The 20,892-nt window shown below is 45.0% G+C and overlaps 2 protein-coding genes across 2 annotated transcripts; both read right to left on the reverse strand.

Annotated features, from left to right (window-relative positions):
- Positions 1-1,769: 1,769 nt before the first annotated feature.
- GLUL (glutamate-ammonia ligase) lies at positions 1,770-11,823 on the reverse strand. Its single transcript, XM_044003752.1, has 7 exons — positions 11,667-11,823; positions 8,844-9,022; positions 7,541-7,702; positions 4,909-5,055; positions 4,436-4,563; positions 3,768-3,967; positions 1,770-3,492 (listed from the first exon to the last, which is right to left on the reverse strand). The coding sequence occupies exons 2-7, from the start codon at positions 9,007-9,009 to the stop codon at positions 3,174-3,176; spliced, it is 1,122 nt and encodes a 373-aa protein (XP_043859687.1). The 5' UTR covers positions 9,010-9,022; positions 11,667-11,823; the 3' UTR covers positions 1,770-3,173.
- Positions 11,824-19,270: 7,447 nt separating this feature from the next.
- TEDDM1 (transmembrane epididymal protein 1) lies at positions 19,271-20,663 on the reverse strand. The gene has a single exon (XM_043964517.1). It carries the CDS (start codon positions 20,661-20,663, stop codon positions 19,770-19,772), a length of 894 nt encoding a protein of 297 aa, XP_043820452.1. The 3' UTR covers positions 19,271-19,769.
- Positions 20,664-20,892: the final 229 nt, after the last annotated feature.

The following is a 20,892-nucleotide window of genomic DNA, read 5'->3' on the forward strand; positions in this document are numbered from 1 at the left end:
ACAGAAGGGTATGCCTAGGTGGGCAATCCTGGACTTCTAAAGGACCCAGAACCCATACCTTCTGGAAGTGACACGGGACACAGCTTGGGATGTGGATGTAACCACATCCTGTGAGATTTCAGTACTGCCTAAGCTAATCTCTATTTTCTGTTGCATTTTCAACTCCTGGGCAAAATGTAACTGGTAACTTTTCAAGCACTATGCCACAGGGGAAAATATTGGGATTGGGAGACAGAATGGGTTCACATTATTTAGGATTCCAGAAGGATCAGATTGAAGGAATCTAATTCAATCCCTCACAGTGCTAACTGCCTTCTAAAGAACTGAAGGTCAGGCAGATATATTCAATCATTGGAAACCAGGTCCTGACTCCAAATTCTGCCCCCCTCCCCCACACACACTTGGGTACAGTACTCGTTTCATGCCAGGTAAATCCAAATTGAATTCGACTATGAATTCCAGCGAGTTTGTTGAGAGCTACAAATTTACTGAGGACTGATCCCTACCCTTCCCTTTCCCAGACAAATGAATTGCTTGAGGCTAACCAATCTTTGTCCATTCCATACTCTGGATGGACTTAAGAACCTCCCCCACCTTCCCCCAAGCAACTTATCCCCTCCCTAAGTTTCCCCACCTTACTCCACGGACTTTGATTATCATTTGAGAGTTCATCTACACTAAGTAGTTTCTATTTAGAGTTAGCATCTAAAGTCAAGTGCAGTTCCATTGTTTCTTTTGTTAAAGGTTCTTTATATCAATAGTCATGACTCAAGCAATCTGGTGGTTCCCTTTTTGTTTGGTTACCCCATAAAAACTGTCCTCCCTCTCCTATCTTTGGGTATTCCTAACTTCAGAGCTTTGTGATACTACGAGCTATAGCTTCTCTGCCCCAATTAAAGACCTAATTTCTCCTATATTGTTTTCCTAATTTTCAGTTTAACAGTTTCAAAGAGTAGCGGAAACAGGGGCAGCTAGGTGGCACAGTAGATAGAGCATGGGCCCTGGATTCAGGAGGACCCGAGTTCAAATGTGACCTTAGACATTTGACACTTGCTAGCTGTGTGACCCTGGGCAACTCACTTTAACCCTTACTGTCCCGCAAAAACAAAACAGAAAAAAAAAAAAAAAGAGGAAGTTACACCACCAAAGGTCAGGATACCCAGACAAGGCCTGGAGGCTTTTTAAAGACAAAGTCTCTACAGACACAAAATTCTCAGGCTATTAGGGTACTTTCTGAAGAAATGGGCCTGGGTACACATCTGTCACAGAGGCAAGAACATTTCAAGTAATTTAGACTTCTCATAAAACATAGCTAAGAAAACCTTTCTCTGAAAATGGTTATAGCATCCCTGAGCTGTTATGTTGAGATGGTTTTTCTCAAAAACCATCAGCTCCCCAGCAGAAGTACCTGAAATTTGTCATTTGAAGACCTGGAGAGGGATGGGGGCCTCTTTTTGCAAAGGGCAAAAGATTAGAAGCATAATAGGATATGCAAAACTTGGCAAGAATGTGAATGGAAAGGAACCTATAAACTCTTGAGTTGATTTATAGGGGCTGTCCTAGCAATTAAGGAGTTTGTTTAAAATACAATATTAAATTCTGAACATGCTGTATATGGCCAAGAGAAATCTTCACAGCTTGGGGGGGGGGAGGAGAGAAGAGAACCAGCTAGAAGTCAAAACTGGGAAATCCACACATTATCCAATGGAATCCAACTGACAGAGCTAGTAATGGCATAATAAACCAGAGAGACCAGTAAGGGGGAGAGCTAGGGATTAAGGATATTTTTGTTCTGTTTTGTTTTTATTATAAAAGGGAAAAAAAAACTATTCAGAAATCTTTGACAAAAAGGCAAAGGAAGATCTGGCACTTCGAAGATACCAGGGTACAAAATCACAAATGTCTGAACCCAGCACCGTCAACCCCAACCTCATCACTAAGACAGTTAGGCAAGGGGACAGTTTGAGCACACTAGGTCATACATGCATGCAACTCTGAAAAACTGTACAACTTAGAAACCCTAGAAACATTAGAATCTAAAACTGTTTTGCCTTTATAAAGGTTTGTTTTTTTTTTTAATATTATCAAAAGGCCTGCTTTAGTGACATGCTAGTCCCACCAGAAAATAAACACCCACAACCCCTCCCCTGCCTTGTCAGTTGACCAGCCAACTCATACCCCCCCCCCTCCCCAGTATGTGCGCTCTATTCAATGTGTGCTTGTTAAAAATCACAGCTACCAGGTGGTTCCTGGCAGCCTTCAGCTGTGACTCCACCTCTATATGGACAGGTAAGAAAGAAGGTGAGCTGATAAGATGGCCAGCCACCAAAGCGGGGGGGTTTTGTCCCAATTCCCTTCTAGCAGAGTCCCTTTTCCTCAGCAAGGAGTTCCCTGCTTCTGACCATACCAGCCCCCCACCTGCTCTGCCTCTCCACCCCCGCCCCCCAAAACACATACACCCCATGTAGGTTCTTTTTTTTGTTTTTCAATTTAAATATAAAAATACTGTTCTGTTTTGGATGAAGGGAAGATGAGTGGTCAAGGTTCCAGCAGTCCCCAATGATTCACACAGCCTATCTTCTGGCCAAGGGTTTCCCCTCCAGGCCAGGGAAAATATAAAGAGGCCCAAACAGATAGCGGAGGAAGGGTTTTGTTTTCCTGTAAAATGAGACCACACCCCTTACTAATTCTTAAGTTTTAAGAAAAGTAGATTACAGTCTCATATGAATTTAATACTCTTGTCCCTCCCTTTCCAAAGAACCCAATCAAATTCCTCCTCCTACCCCACCTTCAGCTCTTCCCCAACCCGCCCATATCAAATATTTTTCCTGGAAGTCACAAGTCTCTGTTGATGTACAAACTTGATTAGGTGGAAGCAGTGGTTATGTTCTCCAAGCCCTTTTCCCCACTAACATACTATTTTCTCAGTCTTCAAAAAGTCATCAATGATGGGAAAAAAGATTAAAAACATCCCCCCAACCCTACTCCCCTTCCCCCACAAAAAAAAAAAAAAAGCAAGGAGTTATCTGTGGGCACAAAAAAACATGGTATTTTGTGCCCTGAGTTACATCTAGTAGGGAAATGTGGAAGAGGGGAGAGGTGAGGTGGAAGAGGGCATGAGAAAAGGGTTATGGGATGGGGGAATACAGAAGGTATCTGTAGGTCTAGTCCACTTAGTTTTTATACTGAAAGGGTTCTTCTCCTGTCTCATTGAGGAGACAGGTACGGATAAGCGCCTCTGTCACTGCGTAAGGGTCACAGTTGGCAGAGGGGCGGCGATCTTCAAAGTAGCCCTTCTTGTCCTGCCCAACCATCCTGGGAATTCGGATGCTGGCGCCGCGGTTGGCTACACCAGCGGAGAACTCATTGATGTTGGATGTCTCATGGAAACCTGTCAGGCGACGGGCATTGTCCAGACCCCCTTTGGGGTCATAGGCTCGGATGTGATACTTGTGTCGCTTACTTAGTCTCTCGATGGCTTCTTCAATAAACCTGAAGAAAAAGCAGGTGCAATGGTTAGATCAGAGAAACAGCCTGATAAAAGGAATATTTCTCAAATGTGCCCCCCTCCCCCACGCTTTGAGGACCCTAGGCACAAACTGAGCATCATCCCAAACATACATAAGGTGTTCTTTCCAGCCAGAAGGCTCAAGATGAGCAGGATCCCTCCATTCATTTCTCCCACACCTCCACATGCCCCTTCCTCTGCCTCCAAGGTAAAAGGACTAATCATTAAGCAAAGCTACCATCAGAACCAATGTCCTTACTTTAGACCATTCTCTTCTCTCATGGCCTTGGTGCTGAAGTTCGTATGGCAGCCAGCTCCATTCCAGTTTCCAGGGATTGGCTTGGGATCAAATGTCACAATCATTCCAAAATCTTCACACACTCGATGGAGGATGAAGCGGGCAATCCAGAGGTGATCCCCCATTTCGATCCCTTCACACGGTCCTATCTGGAACTCCCACTGAAAAAGAATGCCAACAGCATGTGGTTTTAAAATTAAGCTGCCACCCCATCCTGCTTCCAACTCAAGAGATCCTTACAAGTGTGGCTCTCCCACTTCCACCTCCAAATCGCACTGGGTGTATTTTTCATCTTGCCTGTCACGGCAGGTGTTTAATAAATTGCGTTGACTTGTTGATTTTTATGTGTCCCATGTTAATACCCAGTAGAAAGTAAGCTCTTTGAGGGCAGAGTTTGTTTTTCGAAGTCCAGGCAAAGTAGGTATCAATGCCTGAAGTGAACTCTCCCCTCAAATCACTTCTATTCCCCAATTTCCACCCCACAAAAATCAAGAACACCCTGTGTAGAATCTTTAATTTCCACCACCTGTCCTGAACTGGCCTGGTGATTCAGAAGCAAATTCTCCAACCCAATTTTCATCGGGCCAGTCTGAACCCCGGTAATGAAAGCCCAAAGGGGAAGTCTTTACCTGAGCGGGCATTACTTCAGCATTTGTCCCCCCAATTCTGACTCCAGCATATAGGCAAGCACGGTAATGAGCTTCTGCTATATCTCTTCCATAGGCTTTATCAGCTCCCACGCCACAGTAATAGGGACCTATGTGGAATCAAGAGGCAAACATAAATAAAGCAGAAGTCCCAGAGGAAATTCAAACCCCTTTCTGAGTCAATTCCCTTTAAAGAGGGAAAGAGTGTCGGATCTTAAGGTCCGTGAAGCTATCCCTTCTCTCTGCCCCCCTCCCCCCATCTTTGGCTAGGTCTGCAGGTCCCATCAATCCTTTCCCAATTTAATGTAGTGTCTTTGCTAACAAGGATCTGACCACATCTGGACAAAGCAGAATGGACCCTAGGGAAAATGCCATGGCTTTTTGATGGTGATTTCTGATAGCATTTAGTTCTAGTCATTCAGGAAACTAGCTGGGTGGGGGCAGTTGAAGCTTACCCTGGGGCCCAGGGAACCCATTGGAAGGCCAACCAAAAGGGTGTCCATCTGTTCCCATGAGAGTATACTCTTGCTCCATACCAAACCAGGGTTTCTGGTTTGTCACCATATCCATTATCCTTTTACAGGTATGCCTCAAATTGGTCTCTGGAATAGAAGAGAAAAATAAAAGAAACTTAGGAACATACCTTACCATCCATCCTGGTTCTGAGCAGCCACCCCAAAAGGGCACTGCTGAGACTTGATAGAATAAAAGGTGGTTCCAGTCCATCACTTTTGGGGCTCCAAATCTGTTCTATACATATTTTAAAGAGCCAAAGACAAGTTTATTCTAATTACAGAAGAAAACTGTCCTTGGATTTGTCTCATTAAATCTGATTCTTTCCCAGAGGAAGTGTGGCTAGAAAACTGAATATGGAGCCTGAAGGACTTGGTATTTGGTGCCCTGAGGCATCTAAGGGACTCCAAGAAAACTTATTTCCAGTTAAGTTGATGGTTAATTGAAGTCAATGTAGTAGTTAGATCCACTGGGGACTGGCAGGGTTTTTTATTTTGTTTGTTTTTGTTTTTGTTTTTAGTGAGGCAATTGGGGTTAAGTGACTTGCCCAGGGTCACACAGCTAGTGAGTGTTAAGTGTCTGAGGTCGGATTTGAACTCAGGTACTCCTGACTCCAGGGCCAGTGCTCTATCCAGTGCTCTATCCACTGCACCACCTAGCCACCCCTGGGCAAGGTTTTTATAACCAGACTGGAAAAGACAGCAGAAGTCTCTTACAGTTACCCACAGTCTCCCCTCAAAAGGCCACACTAAACTAAATTTTAACTTGTTAAGGAATAGACAATTCAAGTTAAAGGTTAAGCACTTAGAAGAAAGCAATTAACACCTTTTTATCTCTATACTGGGCTGCCTCCCAAATGCCTAAGACCTGCTGCCACTGGGTGAGAACACCATTACCTTTCATTCCCCTGACATTCTCCCTAAATGGATCTTTAAACGTCTCATGCACTGATTGGGTCAACACTGACCAGGGTGTGGGATAGAACAGAGAAAATTTTGAAGACATGATCCCTGTCCCTTTTTTTTAATTTACTTTTTTTGTGGGGCAATGAGGGTTAAGTGACTTGCCCAGGGTCACAGCTAGTGTCAAGTGTCTGAGGCTGGATTTGAACTCAGGTCCTCCTGAATTTAGGGCCAGTGCTTTATCCACCGCGCCACCTAGCTGCCCCCCAATCCCTGTCCTTTTAATAATATTTGTAAAAAGCCTTTCAGCATAGCATCTGGCAGATATTTGTTGTTGCTGGTTGTTCCAGTGTTTAAGTCATATCCAACTGAAAACCTCACATGGTGTTTTCTAGTCAAAGATACTGGAGTAGTTTTGCCATTATTTTCTTCTCCACCTCATTTTACAGATGAGAAAATTGAGGAAAACAGGGTTAAGTGACTTGCCTACTGTCACAGTGTCTGAGGCCAGATTTGAACTCTTCCTAGTCTGGCACATAGCAAGCACTATATAAATGCTTACTCTCTTCCACCATGATAGTGACTAAAAAAAAAAAATGGAGGCTCTAGAAAAAGGTATAACTGGTATAGGCTAATCTGGCCCAAACTCCTCTCATTGTCTAAGTGAGGGAGGTACGGAGCCCTACAGTCAAGGTAAGGAAGGTACTTGGACTAGGCTGGAGGAGATGGGAGAGCAGGGAAAATTTACAATGAGTATATAGACTCAAATTATTCCATCCCCAACTCTTATCATGAATCCTGTGTCTACACATTAAACAAGTATGAATCATACGGCTAGCCTCTTCTAAAGATCAAGAGGCTGCCTTTAAGGATTTCACATTCTAATGAGAGAAACCACAGAACACACAAATTAATCAGTTCATACAAAATAAAAAGAATATCATAAGTGGAAAAGCACTAAAGACCTTCTAGAGAGGTCATACCTGAAATGAGTCTTTAAAAGAAAGGAAGTCACAGATTCTAAGAGATGGATATTAATTAGAAGGCAGCACATTCCAGAGAATGTGAGAGCCAGTACAAAAAAGGAAATGGAGTCTCAATTACTATCAAACCAGCCCCGATTTCAGGGTTTTTTTTTTCCTTTATCTTCCTCCCCATCACTTTTAGCCATTGGTCCCAAGTAGAATCCTTCTTACATAAAGAACTTTTTCAAATATTTGCAGACTGCCATTCTTCCTTCTTAAAGTCTTCTCTTTTCCATAGTCAGAACATCTCTAGTTTCTTCCACTGATCTTCACGACAAAGTTCTGAGTTCCCTTAATATCCTCTCTACCAGGGGCATTCCAATTTGTCAAGTTCATGCTATAAAATATGGCTCTCAGAACTGAACGCCAATCCTTGCCTTTCCTACCTTTACAATCTCATTTTAGCCCCTTTTTATTTACACGGTGGCCCTTCATTCAGGATCTCATGACCCCTTTCTTGGGCTACTGCAATAGCCTCCTAATTAATTAGTTCTCCCCTCTCTCCAAAGCCAAAGTTCTTATTTCTAAACCATAATCGCCATACCTTGCTCTAATTCACATCATTTTGAAAGATGGGGGGGAGGGGCGGGGCGAGAGAAAGGGATTCCCCTCACTCCTTGCTTGAGAGGAGATAACTATATCCTTACCTGCAGGCTTGCGGTTATACTTGAAAACTTCACAGAGAACCAGTTTGTTGGGGTCCTTTCTGAAGGGGTCTCGGAACAAAGCAGCAGGAATTAGGTACATATCACTGTTAGAGCCTTCGGACTGAAAAGTGCTGGAGCCATCAAAATTCCATTCAGGTAGCTCTAGGATGGGTGGGAAGAGAAATTGAGGTGTTTTCCAGTCTAGATTATCATCCCCCACCTTCACACTAATCGTTCCTTTCCTCCATAAAGAGAAAATGGAGGATTCTTGTGGAGAAAGAGAGAGATCAACCCAGTCCCTTACTAGACTCAAGATTGAGAGTTGGAAGGGACAGTTCAATCTAATCCAACCTCCTCATGTTACAGATGAGGAAACTGACGCCCATGAAGTCCAATGCCCACACAAGCCCCCTATGATTCCAAACCCAGAGCCTTCAGTAAAAAAGGCCTTGCGATTCTTCATCCCCTCCCACCTGAAGATTTTCCTTGCAAAAATACTTGCCATCTCCTTCTCCAGCTCATTTTACAGATGAAGAAATAGAGGCCAATAGAGTTAAGTGTCGTATTTGCCCAGGGTCAAACAACTGCTAAGTTGTCCCAAATCTTCATGGTTTCCCTTCCCTTGCCCCTAAATAAACTACCATCTTATTCTAACTGCTGGTGTGCAAAAGGGTGTAATTCTTTAAAGAACTCAGGTACTCCTGACTCCAGGGCCGGTACTCTATCCACCGCGCCAACTAGCTGCCCCTTACTGTTGTTTTATATACATATGAAGTGACTTTGCCCAAATGTCCTTCCTCAATACCCCAATCTTCCTCAGTCAGATTAAAAAATTATATTCTAAGGTAGTTGGAGTCACTATTGCATGCCCATTCTGTGTGATCCTGTATAAGTCACAACATCTGAGACAGTTTCCTCATTTGTAAAACAAGGTTCATAACTATACCTGCTTCACAAGCTAAAATGAGATAATAAATATCAAGCACTCTAAAGCACAGTTAGATGCCCAACTATTATTACTGCTGCCCTTGGGTCTGGCCAGGAAGCAAAATTGGTCAGACCAATTCACCAGGTTCAGAGATTTTTAATTCTGATATACTACTAGGAGCAACTCCTCTCCTACTTAAATAAAAGTGGCCTCCATTCTTTTTCTCCAATTGGAATTCAATGAAAGTTAATCTGGTAGGAATTAGGCTAAGGGTTGCACAGGCCCTGCTCTCAAGAGCTCAGAGGAGAAACCTTGGCCAAAACTAAAATGGAAAGGGGAACGGAGCTTTAGGGATGAACCACCCCCTCCTCTTACCATCGATGCTCTTCGGTTCACTGTCTAGGGTCCGAGTCTTACAGCGCAGTCCCTCACCAGTACCATCGATCCAAATGTACATGGCCAGGACTTTGTTCCCCTGAGGCAGGTTCAGGTACATCTGCTTGATATTTTTGTTCAAGTGAGAACTGGCTGAGGTGGCCATGTTGGAAGCTGTCCTGGTGAGTTATAAAGCAAGAAAGGGAGGGGGGGAAAAAAAGAAAGAAAACAACAACATGAGAACACTGACCAAGCTGGACTGTTGCTAGGATCCCTCAGAAAAGAAGATTTATCCAGACAGGTAGAAGCATACCCAAAGCACTAACTCCTGAGCTTTCAGTCAATTAACGTTTTACTCATTTAACAAATATCTGAGAGATTAACATAAAACAGAGTACTAAGGTAGGTCCTGGGGACACAGACAAAAACCAAAGAAAGCAGCCCCTACTTAAGCTTTTTTTTTTTTAAATTGGATTACAACATGTACACATAATAGAACATAGAGCTAGAATCAAAAGAACATACTAGCAACAGGGTGGATAGAAATCAAAGGAAGGCTTCAGAGATGGTACCTTTCTGCAGAGAGCTACAGATGGTTAAATGATGGGCCTCTTCTCTCAGGGAATAACAAGGCCACATATTCTATGAATGTGTAAAAACAGACAAGGGAGAAGTGACTAGATAACTAAAAACTGGAAGGCCAGAAGGCTTCCAAGGAAAAGCATCGCTAGATGGAAAGAAGGCACTATAAACCCAACAATACAGGTAGTTTATTGATCCCATTACAGCGCTCTTTAAAGCCAGATGGCATTTTTCTTCATTCCCCTGAAGTGTCAAAGGAGCAAGGATGAGATTGAAAAGTTGGGATCAAATCTAAATCTAGGAACACCCTGCCCCATTAGGGCAGGAAAACTCCCATGTTCAGAAAATGGTTCAAGGATTACTCTAATTCAGGAGTAGTCCTGAAAAAAACCACAGGACACGCAAACGTTACAAGTCAAGCTTCCTTTAAAGAAGCAAATATACTGGACAAATCAAGAGAGGAAAGGTCCTCTCTCCCATTTGGAGGACTTTGAACAGAGAGGCAACTGTTTCCATGGGTAACCACAACCCAGTTCCCACTTACCAAAACAGGTACTCTTGCCTTTGGGGGGGAATTCACCTTGTCGGTCAAGTAATATCTGAAAAGTCAAACCTTCAGGCCTCATCCTTCAGGGCACCATTGGCCAAATGGGCCTTAAGTTAAAGCCACACCTCAACCTCTTCCCCAATACCAGAGAAATCCACTTCTCGGCCTTTTCCCAGGAGACCTCTCCACTATCTAACTCATCAAGGCTAGTCAATTCACCCCGGGGCACTTTTTAAAGAGAAAGTACTTCCTCTATCGGCCAAGGAGTTTTTCCTTCTGCGTCCCTAACCTCAGGCTAAAACTACATTAGCCAGGAACACCTGTGGGGACTTAAAAGTGGTCTGGGGTGGAAAGCCGCTGCTCCACCGCATCTTTCTTCTTTTTTCTTCTTCTTTCCTCTTCTTTCTTCAAGATTCCCCCCTCCCCCGTCTCCTCTTCTCCACTCACCCCGGCCACTGTGGGATAAGGAAATCGATCTGATTAGGCCTACGCTTCAACCGTCTCTTTTTCAGCTTCTGTCCATGCCTTTCCTCATAGTCACTGGTCTCATACTGATCGCTGTGGTTCCGCTTTTCCCCCTTTCCCCTCCGGGCCCGAGGAGAAGAGGATCGAGAAACGAGGTGCGGAGATATCGACCGAGGAGAGACAGTCTGGGAGGAAACTGCCTTCATCATCACTACAGGGGTCCCCCCTGACTTCAACGTCCGAGGAATAGAGGAGCTGTACGAGGAGGCGGATGACCCCGAGTCTTCTGGGCTTTCCACCCTTTTCTCCCTCCCCTTCCCCCTCTCTTCTTCCCCTTCCAGTGGTTGGCAAGGAGATGGACCCCCTGCCCCCCTCCCCCCACCCCTCCCCTCCAGCTCCTGATTTACGATCTTACAGAGAACTGTAAGAAGGAGCATGCCCCTCCTTAGAGAAGAGGGTGCCGGGGGGAGGGTGAGGCAGCCAGGCAGAATGTAAAAGAGGCCAGGCCGGCTGCCTTCTGTCTCTGGCCTCTTCCAGTCTCCGCCGGCTCTCAAGGCAACGCAGCAGCTCAGGAGGTCCCATTGTTTGGTCACAAATGGAAGCCTCGAATTGCCCCTGAATTTCCCCGGGACCTAGCGAGCGAGCGGTTGCAAGCAGCAGAGGAGATGGTGCACAAGTAACAGTGAACTGTGACCAGGCCGGCCGCTGTCTTTTAATAAATTTTAAAACCAAATCCCAAAAGCTTTCTCCTTCCTCTTCCTCGAGGAACGCGAAACCTAATACACACTCCCACAAAGAAAAGCAAAACAGAAGCGCCGCAACCACAATCCAGATCTTAAAACATCGGGCCCCAATGCCCTTGGCACTATGAGCTTAGAGGCAACCATAGAAAAGGTCCTTAGGGGGAGGTGCTCCAACGCAGAAAACATACACACCAAAACACACCCTCTTCCTCCTCCCCCCAAGTCTTTAAGGCGCCCGCCCTTAAGAGCGCCCAGGATCAGCACAATCCTTGGGAACAAGATAAGAAAGAGCAGTCTTGGATGCTTCGGTACGGCTTTGCACCGAGGGGAAGGGGGGAGGCACAAGGGGGATAAGACAGACAGACCTTGGGGCCTGGGGCCGGGACGCGGGGGTGGGGAAGGGAAGAAACAAGTTTTGCAAAACACGCTTCGAAGGGTCTCTTCCCCGCCCCTCCGCGGAGGGCTCTGGGTAGACTGGATGATTACCTGGGCCTTGAAGGGTGCGGAAACAAACTGTCAAAGTCGACGGTGCAGGAAGATCGTTCCGCAGGCAGGTTGGCAGCTCTAGCTGGTGGCGGAGGAGGTGGAGGTGGAGGTGGCTGTAGCCGAGACAGCGACTTCCATTCTCAGCTCTACCTCGTTCGCCAGCCTGCTTAGCTCCATTTATTCCCTGTGCAGGGCCGGCCCCTGCGAGTTCTGATTGGCTTCCAGCAGCCGAGCGCCCGACCTGCTCAGCTGATGCAGGGCGCAACAGTCCAGGCCATTGGGCAGGGGGTGGTGCCTGCCAAGGGGGTGGAGGGCTGGTGCCGGAGGCTGAAAGAAAGGGAAGTGGGGGATGGGGCGGACCGGGTGGGAGAAGAGGAGAGAGAAAGCAGGGCTGGGGGTGGGGAGGGTCATCCGAGCCAGTGCGCGCCTGGACCGCCCGGAGAGGACCCCGCCTACTGCAGCTGAGATGGAGAAAAACAACCTCGGCTGCACAGGGACAGGGACTTCCCTCCAGCTGCTGCAGCGGCCCGACCCTTGCCATGCGATCAGCAAATTGTGTTCTTCCCCCCATCTCGCCCCCGCCGTCTTTCCCTGGCCTGCAAAGCTCAAGATCCCCGCGCATCTCGGGGAGCTGCATTGTACCCTCCTTCCTTCCCCGTTCACTTTCTCCCTGCCTCTGCCAGATCTCCCACTGCCTTCTGCAACCCGGAGGGTCTGTGCAACTTCTTTAGAACCTTCGATCACGCCTCCGTCTCTGGGGCCCCCGGGAGCAGAGCCCCGGGGCTCCCCCCCCCAACCAGCCGAAAGTTCCCCACCCTTCCAGCCCCCACGAGAAGGGAGGCTTTTGCTTTACGCTCTTTCTTACTGTTCCAACTCTTCCCCTTTAAATTAAGAAACAGACCCAGGAACGAGATAGGGTACAAGTGTGAGACTTGGCTGGCTTGCAGCCCGAACGGAGAGCAGAGCTGGGGGAGGGGAAATGGGGACAAAAATAAGTAGGCAGGGATTCCTAAGACCTAGAGAGGGTGTGTGTGTGTGTGTGTGTGTGTGTGTGTGTGTGTGTGTGTGTGTGTGTGTGTGTGTGTGTGTGTGTGTGTGTGTGTGTTTCTTTTCTCCTCCCAAAGGTTCTTGGAAAGTGAACTGAGCCCAGCCCTTTCAAACTGTGTATGCATTTATCTTCCGTGTTTTCATAAAAATAAGGAGCCAACACTCCAGGGGATGGATGGAGGGGGTGGGGTGTATTTCCCCTTTCCCCATTCCCACTCTTAGCCTCAATTGATTCTCAGCACCTAAAATTCTCTCTTTAAAATGGGCATAATAATAACCTCTCCTACCTACCTACCTCGCTAGCATGTGAAAGCCTTTTGAAAAGTAGCAAACCTATAAAAATGCAAGAAATGCACTTGTGGTCACTAGAAAACTAATTGATGATTTAATAGCACTTCATCTTTAGGAAGGTTTAAGGCTTTGCAAAACCCTTGCCCAGGGAGCTTGAAAAAAGTAGAATTCTTCTGCCGTGGCTTCTTAATTTGGAAGAAAAAAAATGGAGAAATACTGTTCTGCTTAATTTCCAGGCCATGGAAGGGAAATTTGGATTATGAGACCACAAGCCCCCATACTTGACCTCTCTGCATCCTCAGAATCCCCATTCCCTAAAATATGGATAACAATATTTAGAAGGTGCTTAAGTACCAGGCCTTGTGTGCATTTAGATAGATTGCTGAATATGGAATATTGCATAAATCCTCACGTGTGTAATCGATGATATTGTTTTTTGTTGTTTTTTTTCGGGGCAATGAGGGTTAAGTGACTTGCCCAGGGTCACACAGCTGGTAAATGTCAAGTGTCTGAGGTCGGATTTGAACACAGGTTCTCCTGAATCCAGGGCCAGTGCTTTATCCACTGCCGTCTAGCTGCCCTATCTCTCTCTGTCTCTGTCTCTAGTTCTATATCTCTATCTCTCTCTATCTCTACCTCCCTATCTCATCCATCCATCCATCTATCCATCTCTCTCTCTCTCTCTCAAGATAAATTGGGGATGATCAGGAGAAAGCCCGAAGATTAAAGAGAACAGGAAAATCTTTCTTAAAGGAAAATGCTACAGAGGATAACTATTAATATTTCCCACTCTTAGCACATTTTTTTGTCCTCTATCTTCGGTTGTAGTCTCCTGAAAGTGAATGTATACTTACACTAATCCACAGTTGATTCATGGTGTAGGGTCCCAGGTTTGCGGGGCTGGATTGTGTGACCATAGAGTGAATGCCAATAAAGCAAACCTTTAGGACTGAACTTGTCATCTTTACCTAAGTAACACCATTTTCTAACCATAAGAGCTAACCAGCCTGTACATGAGGGTACCCCCAAACCCTAGAGAGAGCCAATCCTAGGAAGTTTATTCATGTATTGAGAAGGAAAGTTTGACTATTTGTCCTTCAGAACCCCAATGCAATTAGAGAAGATCAAAGTTGTGCAGCAATTTTTCCCAATTCTCCTCTGACCAATAGCAGTCCCAATGCCCATTGATCAATCTCTCTCTCCTGAGAAAAGGGTTGTAGGTATTTGAACCCTTGAATTCTTCTCAGCATCTCACAGTGGGATAACTTAAAGCTTTGAAACCATCTTGTTTTTTCTTTAGAGCAGAATGAGGAGTCAAATCAGGTTCAAATTTCTATTTCGCTACTAGCCTATCTTGTATCCTCTGGGTCCATTTCTTCTGTAAGATGAGAGTTTTGAACTAAATGAAGGGAAGTGGAGGTGGAATGGGGAACTGAACTAGGAATTTACATAGCACTTACCAAGCACCAGCTGCTCGCTGGCTCTTTCTTTCTTTCTTGTCTTTCCTTTCTTTCTTTTTGAGGCAATTGGGGTTAAAGTGACTTTCCCAGGGTCACACAGCTAGTAAGCGTTAAGTGTCTGAGGTCAGATTTGAACTCATGTCCTCCTGAATCCAGGGCCAGTGCTCTATCCACTGCACCACCTAGCTGCCCCGTTTGTTTGTTTCTTTTTTAACAAATATTACAGACCTGTTAGTAGGTGCTATTATTATTCCCATTTTATAGTTGAGGAAACTGAGGAAAACAGAAGTTAAATGTCCTGCCCAGGGTTGTGCAGTTAGTAAGTATCTTATTTTAAGAAGTCAGATATGAAATCAGGTCTTCCTTATTCCTGGGACAGTGCTCTCTAACCATTGTACCACCAGCTCCAAATGCTAATTTACTTTTTTGTGTGTGAGGCAATTGGGGTTAAGTGACTTGCCCAGGGTCACACAGCTAGTCAGTGTCAAGTGTCTGCAGTCGGATTTGAACTCAGGTTCTCCTGAATCCAGGTCTGGTGCTTTATCCACTGCACCACCTAGCTGCCCTTCTCATTTACTTTTATGCCTCTATTGGTTCTAAGATTCTATAATATGGGAGGGAGAAGGTGAGAAGGGTGTGGATAAGGTTATGGACCCATTTATACTCTAGCAAGGACATAAGATGTAAGAATATAAATTTGAATTGGGAGGAGAGGTAGAGTGAGTCTTCTATTTGGGGATGGATGCCTCAGTTACAGGTCAAGACTGAATGTCAAGATAATAGATTTAATGAAGGAATAGAAGAGCTTGTGAAATGGTGATCTCTTGCCCATGTATACCAGTTAAAAGTACCAGAGTTTAAAATACAGCCTGTTACTGCTTCTTACTTGCTGTGGCCTTGGGCAAGTCAAACTTTCTGGGTGTCAGCTTTCTCATTTATAAAAAGAAGGGGCTGGAGAACCTAATTTTTAGGGTCCCTTCCGGCTCTAATAGTCTCCCTGAGGAAGGAAGGAAGGAAAGAAGGAAAGAAGGGAGAAGGAGGAGGGAGGTCCATGAATTTGTTTTTAGAAATATTTTGATAACTATATTTCTTTCCTAGCTTTTTCTTATTTTTGCTTTTCTATTTCCTTCCTTCCTTCCTTCCTTCCTTCCTTCCTTCCTTCCTTCCTTCCTTCCTTCCTTCCTTCCTTCCTTCCTTCCTCCTCCCTCCCTCCCTCCCTCCCTCCCTCCCTCCCTCCCTCCCTCCCTTCCTTCCTTCCTTCCTTCCTTCCTTCCTTCCTTCCTTCCTTCCTTCCTTCCTTCCTTCCTTCCTTCCTTCCTTCCTTCCTTCTCTATTCTCTTCCTCCTACTTTTCTGTCTCTGTCTCTATCTCTGTCTGTCTGATTTGTCTCTCACTGTTTCTCTCCCTACCTGTGATTTCATCCTTGTAGAAAGTTCTTGTTGAGAAAACTCCTTCACCTTTGTAATTATCTGTAGTATTGAGTGGTTAAATAACTTTACAATCCTGGAAACTGAGGTTGAGACTTAACATAGGGTTATAATCAGTATGTGCCAGAGCTGGGACATGAACCCCTCTCCTGAATCCAGACCAGCTGTCCATCCACTTCAAACATTGGCCCATCTTTATCTGAGACCTTGTTAATTTCAGGCAATATTTAGTGACTTGTTCTTTGTGCTTTGTGAGAGATCCAGGAATTTGGAGCTGGAGATTTTTTAAAGACACAGAGTTTTCAGTTATAACAAACAAGCTGCTACATTGGTCCCTGCAGTTTCGGCCTACATTAGGAAGAGCATTTTTCTATATTCAAATGATTTTTATGAGTCTACAGTGAAACCCATTTAAGCCCATTTAAACACACAGCTTTAACTCCCAGGGGAAAAAAAAACCATACCAAATCCAAGGCTGAGGAACATGAAAGAGAATCAATGTCAAGAATATAAATGTAAACTTGTTCAGTAGTGTATGACTCTGTGATCCCATTTGGAGTTTTCTTGGCAAAAATACTAGAATGGCTTTGTTTTCTTCTCCAGCTCATTCTATAGATGAGGAAACTGAGACAAACAGGGTCAAGTGACTTGCCCAGGGTCACCTAGTTGGTAAGTGTCCGAGGCAGTATTTGAATTTACAAAGATGAGTCTTCAAGCCCTGAACTCTAACCACTTCACCCCCCCCACCTTGCTTCCCTCAAATGTAAACTGGTCTTTTCCTTTTTAGAAGTCAACCCTACTTCTTTCCCCCCAAGTATTGACACCTGGAGCCCAACATTCTACCTTCAACAATGACTTAACACGTTTACCCATTATGCCTCAGTTTCCTCATCAATAAAATGAGGAGGTTGAACTACATAACATCTAAGATTCCTTTCAGCTCTAAGTTATCTTGGTGTTTAGAGACTTTACTTCTCTTTGTCTCAGTTTCCTCAGCTGTAAATTGGGCATTATAATAATATCACCTACTTCTCACATTTATTATGAGGATCAAATGAGTTCTGTTAACCTGGAAATTAAGGAAACAATCAATATAGGAGAAAATAAGGTCTTTAATCGGGGCAGAGGAACTATACCGAGGACAGAGTTTTTATTGTAAAACTCTAATCTAATAAACTAATTTGATCAAAGGTATTTATTAAGCTCTAACTTAATGAAGTCCTAAGTACTGTGTTGATTGCTAGACAAAAGCTAAAACAAACCTTACCCTACGGGATCTTACATTCTTTTTTTTTTTTTTTTTTTTGGTGAGGCAATTGGGGTTAAGTGACTTGCTCAGGGTCACACAGCTAGTGTCAAGTATTTGCAGTCGGATTTGAACTCAGGTCTTCTTGAATCCATGGCCAGCGCTCTATCCACTGCACAACCTGGCTGCCCCAGGGATCTTATATTCTAATGAAGGCACCAACATGTAAATTTTATATGTACATTATGGAAGGGAGGAAAAGGAATAAGCATTTCTATAACATCAGAAACTGTGCTAAGTGTTACAGATATTATCTCATTTGATCCTCACACCCCTAGTAGGTAAGGCCCTTACTGTCCCCATTTTATGGATGAGGAAACTGAGGCAAATCAAGTTTTGGGTTTTTAAAAAAGTGATTTTCCCCAGGAAGTCTGTGTGTGTGTGGTCATTATTCCCATTTTACAAATGAGGAAACTGAGATAAATGGGGGGGGGGTGTTGTTGTTTTTTAAATTATTTTCCCAGGTTTTCATGACTATTGATTGTCTCAAGGCAAATTTGAACTCAGGTCTTTATGACGCAAGCCCAGCTCTCTCTATTCACTGTGCTAACCAGCTGCCTATATGGGAAACTGGAGGCCTATGAAGATAAACTTTGAAGCAAGATGTAAACGTGATATTCTTTTCCCCAAGATCCCACAACAATTTGCTGTTATGTTCAATGTTTTTTTTCCCAGTTAAGAAAACTTGAGGTCCAGAGAAACTGTCCAACGTTACACAATGAATTCATGGAGGACCTGAGGCGAGAGCCCCTGTATTTTTCCAATTCTAGAGGTCCCTTTAACCTTTGTCGGAGGGATTCCTTGACCAGAACATCTAAGAGAATTCGAACACAATTCACCATCCAATTTCAGAAGTGTCATTCTGGTTCCTTCTTCACTGTGATGAATACTCCTTGAGTACAGAGGCTGAGTCTTTTAAATATTCTATGAATAGACAGTGCTAGACTTGGTGTCAAGAAGACTCTGGATTTAGAAATCCTGCCTCAGATACTTCCTAGCTCCTGTGACCCTGGTCCAGTCATTTAACCCCTGCTGCCTCAGTTTCCTCATCCCTAAAACAGATAAATTTCCAGTGCTTAGCATACTGTCTAGCAAATAGTAGGCACTTAATAAATGCTTACCATTTAATTATTCACAAGGTTGTTGGAAAGATAAAATGAGGATAATCAGTCCACTAGTATTTGGTGAGGCCATATTTGCTGCAAGGTCCTGTATTCCTTAGGAATAAATCTAAAATGCTTTGTAAACACAGATTCAAAGCCTTGTATAAATGTCAAATATTAGTATTATTCATCATTGCCTCACTGGCTTTTCACATGCAGGGTTTTTGTAAAGTTGAGCACCAGTGCTCCTCCACAAGAATTGTACTGAGATTAAGAAAAAGCATTTTTCCTTAGCTTTTACGGGCACTTAATGAGATCTCTTTTTTTCTTTCATCTACGTGACTATATAAAGCTCTTTTGATTATCCCGGCTTGGCCCGAACATTATTAGACCCCATTAGAAAAACCAGAAATCTGGGGATATTGAAAAACAAGGCTGGGTTTCAATTTATGTCTTTGCTTTTCCTTTTTTTTCCCCAAGGAAATTCCAAACGGGTTTTTCCCCCTCCCTGTTTCTAAGAATTCCACTATTTTGAATCTCTGTTAATTCTGTATGAGCAGCCCAAGGTTTAATGGGAAACAGCCCCATCGCATGCTTTCTGGATGTTCCCGCAATCCGGTCCAGGGCTTTCTGTATTTTCCCCCCAGCTCGCCTCCCTCTTCTCCTCCCCCACTTCTCCGGGCTGGTCACCACTTGTTTATGAAGATTGTAAAGGCTGATCTGGCTAGTGTGAAGATACCACCCCCTGGCGGAATTGGAGAGAAAACGCACGTCTTTTGCAGAGCTCCAATTCAATTGAACAAATTCAACTATAGAGCAAAGGCGACAGAAATGCTGGGGTGTAGTGAATAAGACCGGATTTGGAGTTAGGAAGATCTGCATGCAAATATCGACTTTGAGGAGAGAGAGAACAAAGACACTGTTTGCAAGGGCCTAGCATAATTTTATTGTGCTATAGATTTGTCTCGAGTCTCTCCCATCCCATTTCCTCTTCATTCAACACCTTCCCTCACCAAGAGGGTTCAGTGATGGTATAGACACAGTTGGGTCAGAGGATTTTATGACACTCCAAAAGCAAAGGCTGACAAAGATCACTCAGATAAACTTTGCCTCTTCTTTGGGAATTGATTCAGACTTTGGGGTTTTGACAGCACTGGGGAGAATGAGGGTATGGGACAGTGCACTGAGCATCAGGGAATAAAAATGGACAAGTTTAGGGAAGCCCATTGTGTAGGAACATAAATTTCAGTCTAAAATAAACCTTTTTCTTTACCTCCCCTTATCCTGCTTCCCTTCTTCCTTACTCTTACCTGCACTACCCCTACGGAGGTCTTCAATAGATAGGAAGGGTTGCTGCCTTCACTTGGGAATCAGGAGGAGAAAGAGACACACAGAGTGGGGAGAAGCCGGGAAATCAGGGAAGCATGAGGTAATCCAAGTTTACGATTTGACCTTGAAGTTTCTAGGTCTTATGGTGGGCTCTGCAAAAAGAGGGGGCTTTGGACGTGACCCCCCACCTCTGCCTCTTGTAGCTCCTCATCTGGAGATTCGGCCAGGCACTGGTGATATTTAACATCGTCTCCACCTAAGCCTGGGGCCAGGACACAGTGCTGGTGCCAGAGGGCGGAGGAGGTATAGATGACCCCCAGAATCAAGGCGTCTGCCACTAGGTGCCAGCAGAAGAAGGTGGTGAGGAACATGGCATTTTCTTTGGTGTAGTGCTTCCATGCCTGAGCAGTGGGTGGGTAGAAGAGCAGGAAGCCCATATGCATCAACCACGTACCAGTCACCAGGAAGAGCCAGGTTTTGATAAGCCAAATCTGGGGTTGGTTGGGAACCCAGAGCTCCGTGGTCATCGCCAAGGCGAGCAGGGAGATAGAAAACAGGAGGAGGACGTGACTTTGCTTCTCCATCCCTTCCATATGCCAGAGGTGGCAGGACATCAGTGGGACCAACACGAGTATTGCCAAGACCTGGGCCCCCACCTCCATGCCCAGGCGTCTCTTGGGTAGGCAGGCCTGGCTCACGAGATCCACCAGTCCACTCAGGATGAAGACAGTGAACATGGTGAAATGCTGCCACATGGTGGGGAATATGATGCTGAATTCTGGGTCGTTGTCGTTGATCAGAGCCATGGTGGCATGAAAACTGGAGATCTCATGCAGGAACGAGACTATGCCAAACAGCACCTTCAGCAGCCCACCAAGGGGCAGCCTTTGCAGCCAGCCCCATCGATTCTGGCTCCGGGGAAGGTCTGGGGGAAACTGATCCCGGAGCAGCGCCAGCGACGTCAGCACTCCTTGGTAGATCCCAAAGATGAAGATGGCGAGGCCAGGGATCATATGACCACCAAAGTCACCCATGCTCAGGGAGGCTGCTAAGACTGAAGAGCCAGGCTTAAGTGAGTCCACTCACTCAGAGGAATCAGAGGATCTGAGTCCATGAAGAATAGCTGACTGGTTTTCCAGGTCACCCCAGCTTTACCCCCTACTGCTGGCAGATAAATCCTTGGGGGTTTAGCCTCAGGGCTCTGCTAGGTCTTTCTGTCTCTGTGTTCTAGAACACCGAGCTCCACTGAAAAAAATGCCTCTC

Source organism: Dromiciops gliroides, chromosome 4 (assembly GCF_019393635.1).
Source record: "Dromiciops gliroides isolate mDroGli1 chromosome 4, mDroGli1.pri, whole genome shotgun sequence".
Lineage (NCBI taxonomy): Eukaryota > Metazoa > Chordata > Mammalia > Microbiotheria > Microbiotheriidae > Dromiciops > Dromiciops gliroides.

Excerpts from the sequence above, each read along its gene's own strand:
- GLUL (XM_044003752.1), bottom strand. The coding sequence starts at position 9,009 with ATGGCCACCTCAGCCAGTTCTCACTTGAACAAAAATATCAAGCAGATG. Across the intron at positions 4,564-4,908 it reads TGGGTTCCCTGGGCCCCAGG|GTCCCTATTACTGTGGCGTG; the intron begins GTAAGCTTCAAC and ends GATTCCACATAG. Across the intron at positions 3,493-3,767 it reads AGAGAAGAGAATGGTCTAAA|GTTTATTGAAGAAGCCATCG; the intron begins GTAAGGACATTG and ends CTTTTTCTTCAG.
- TEDDM1 (XM_043964517.1), bottom strand. The coding sequence starts at position 20,663 with ATGGGTGACTTTGGTGGTCATATGATCCCTGGCCTCGCCATCTTCATC.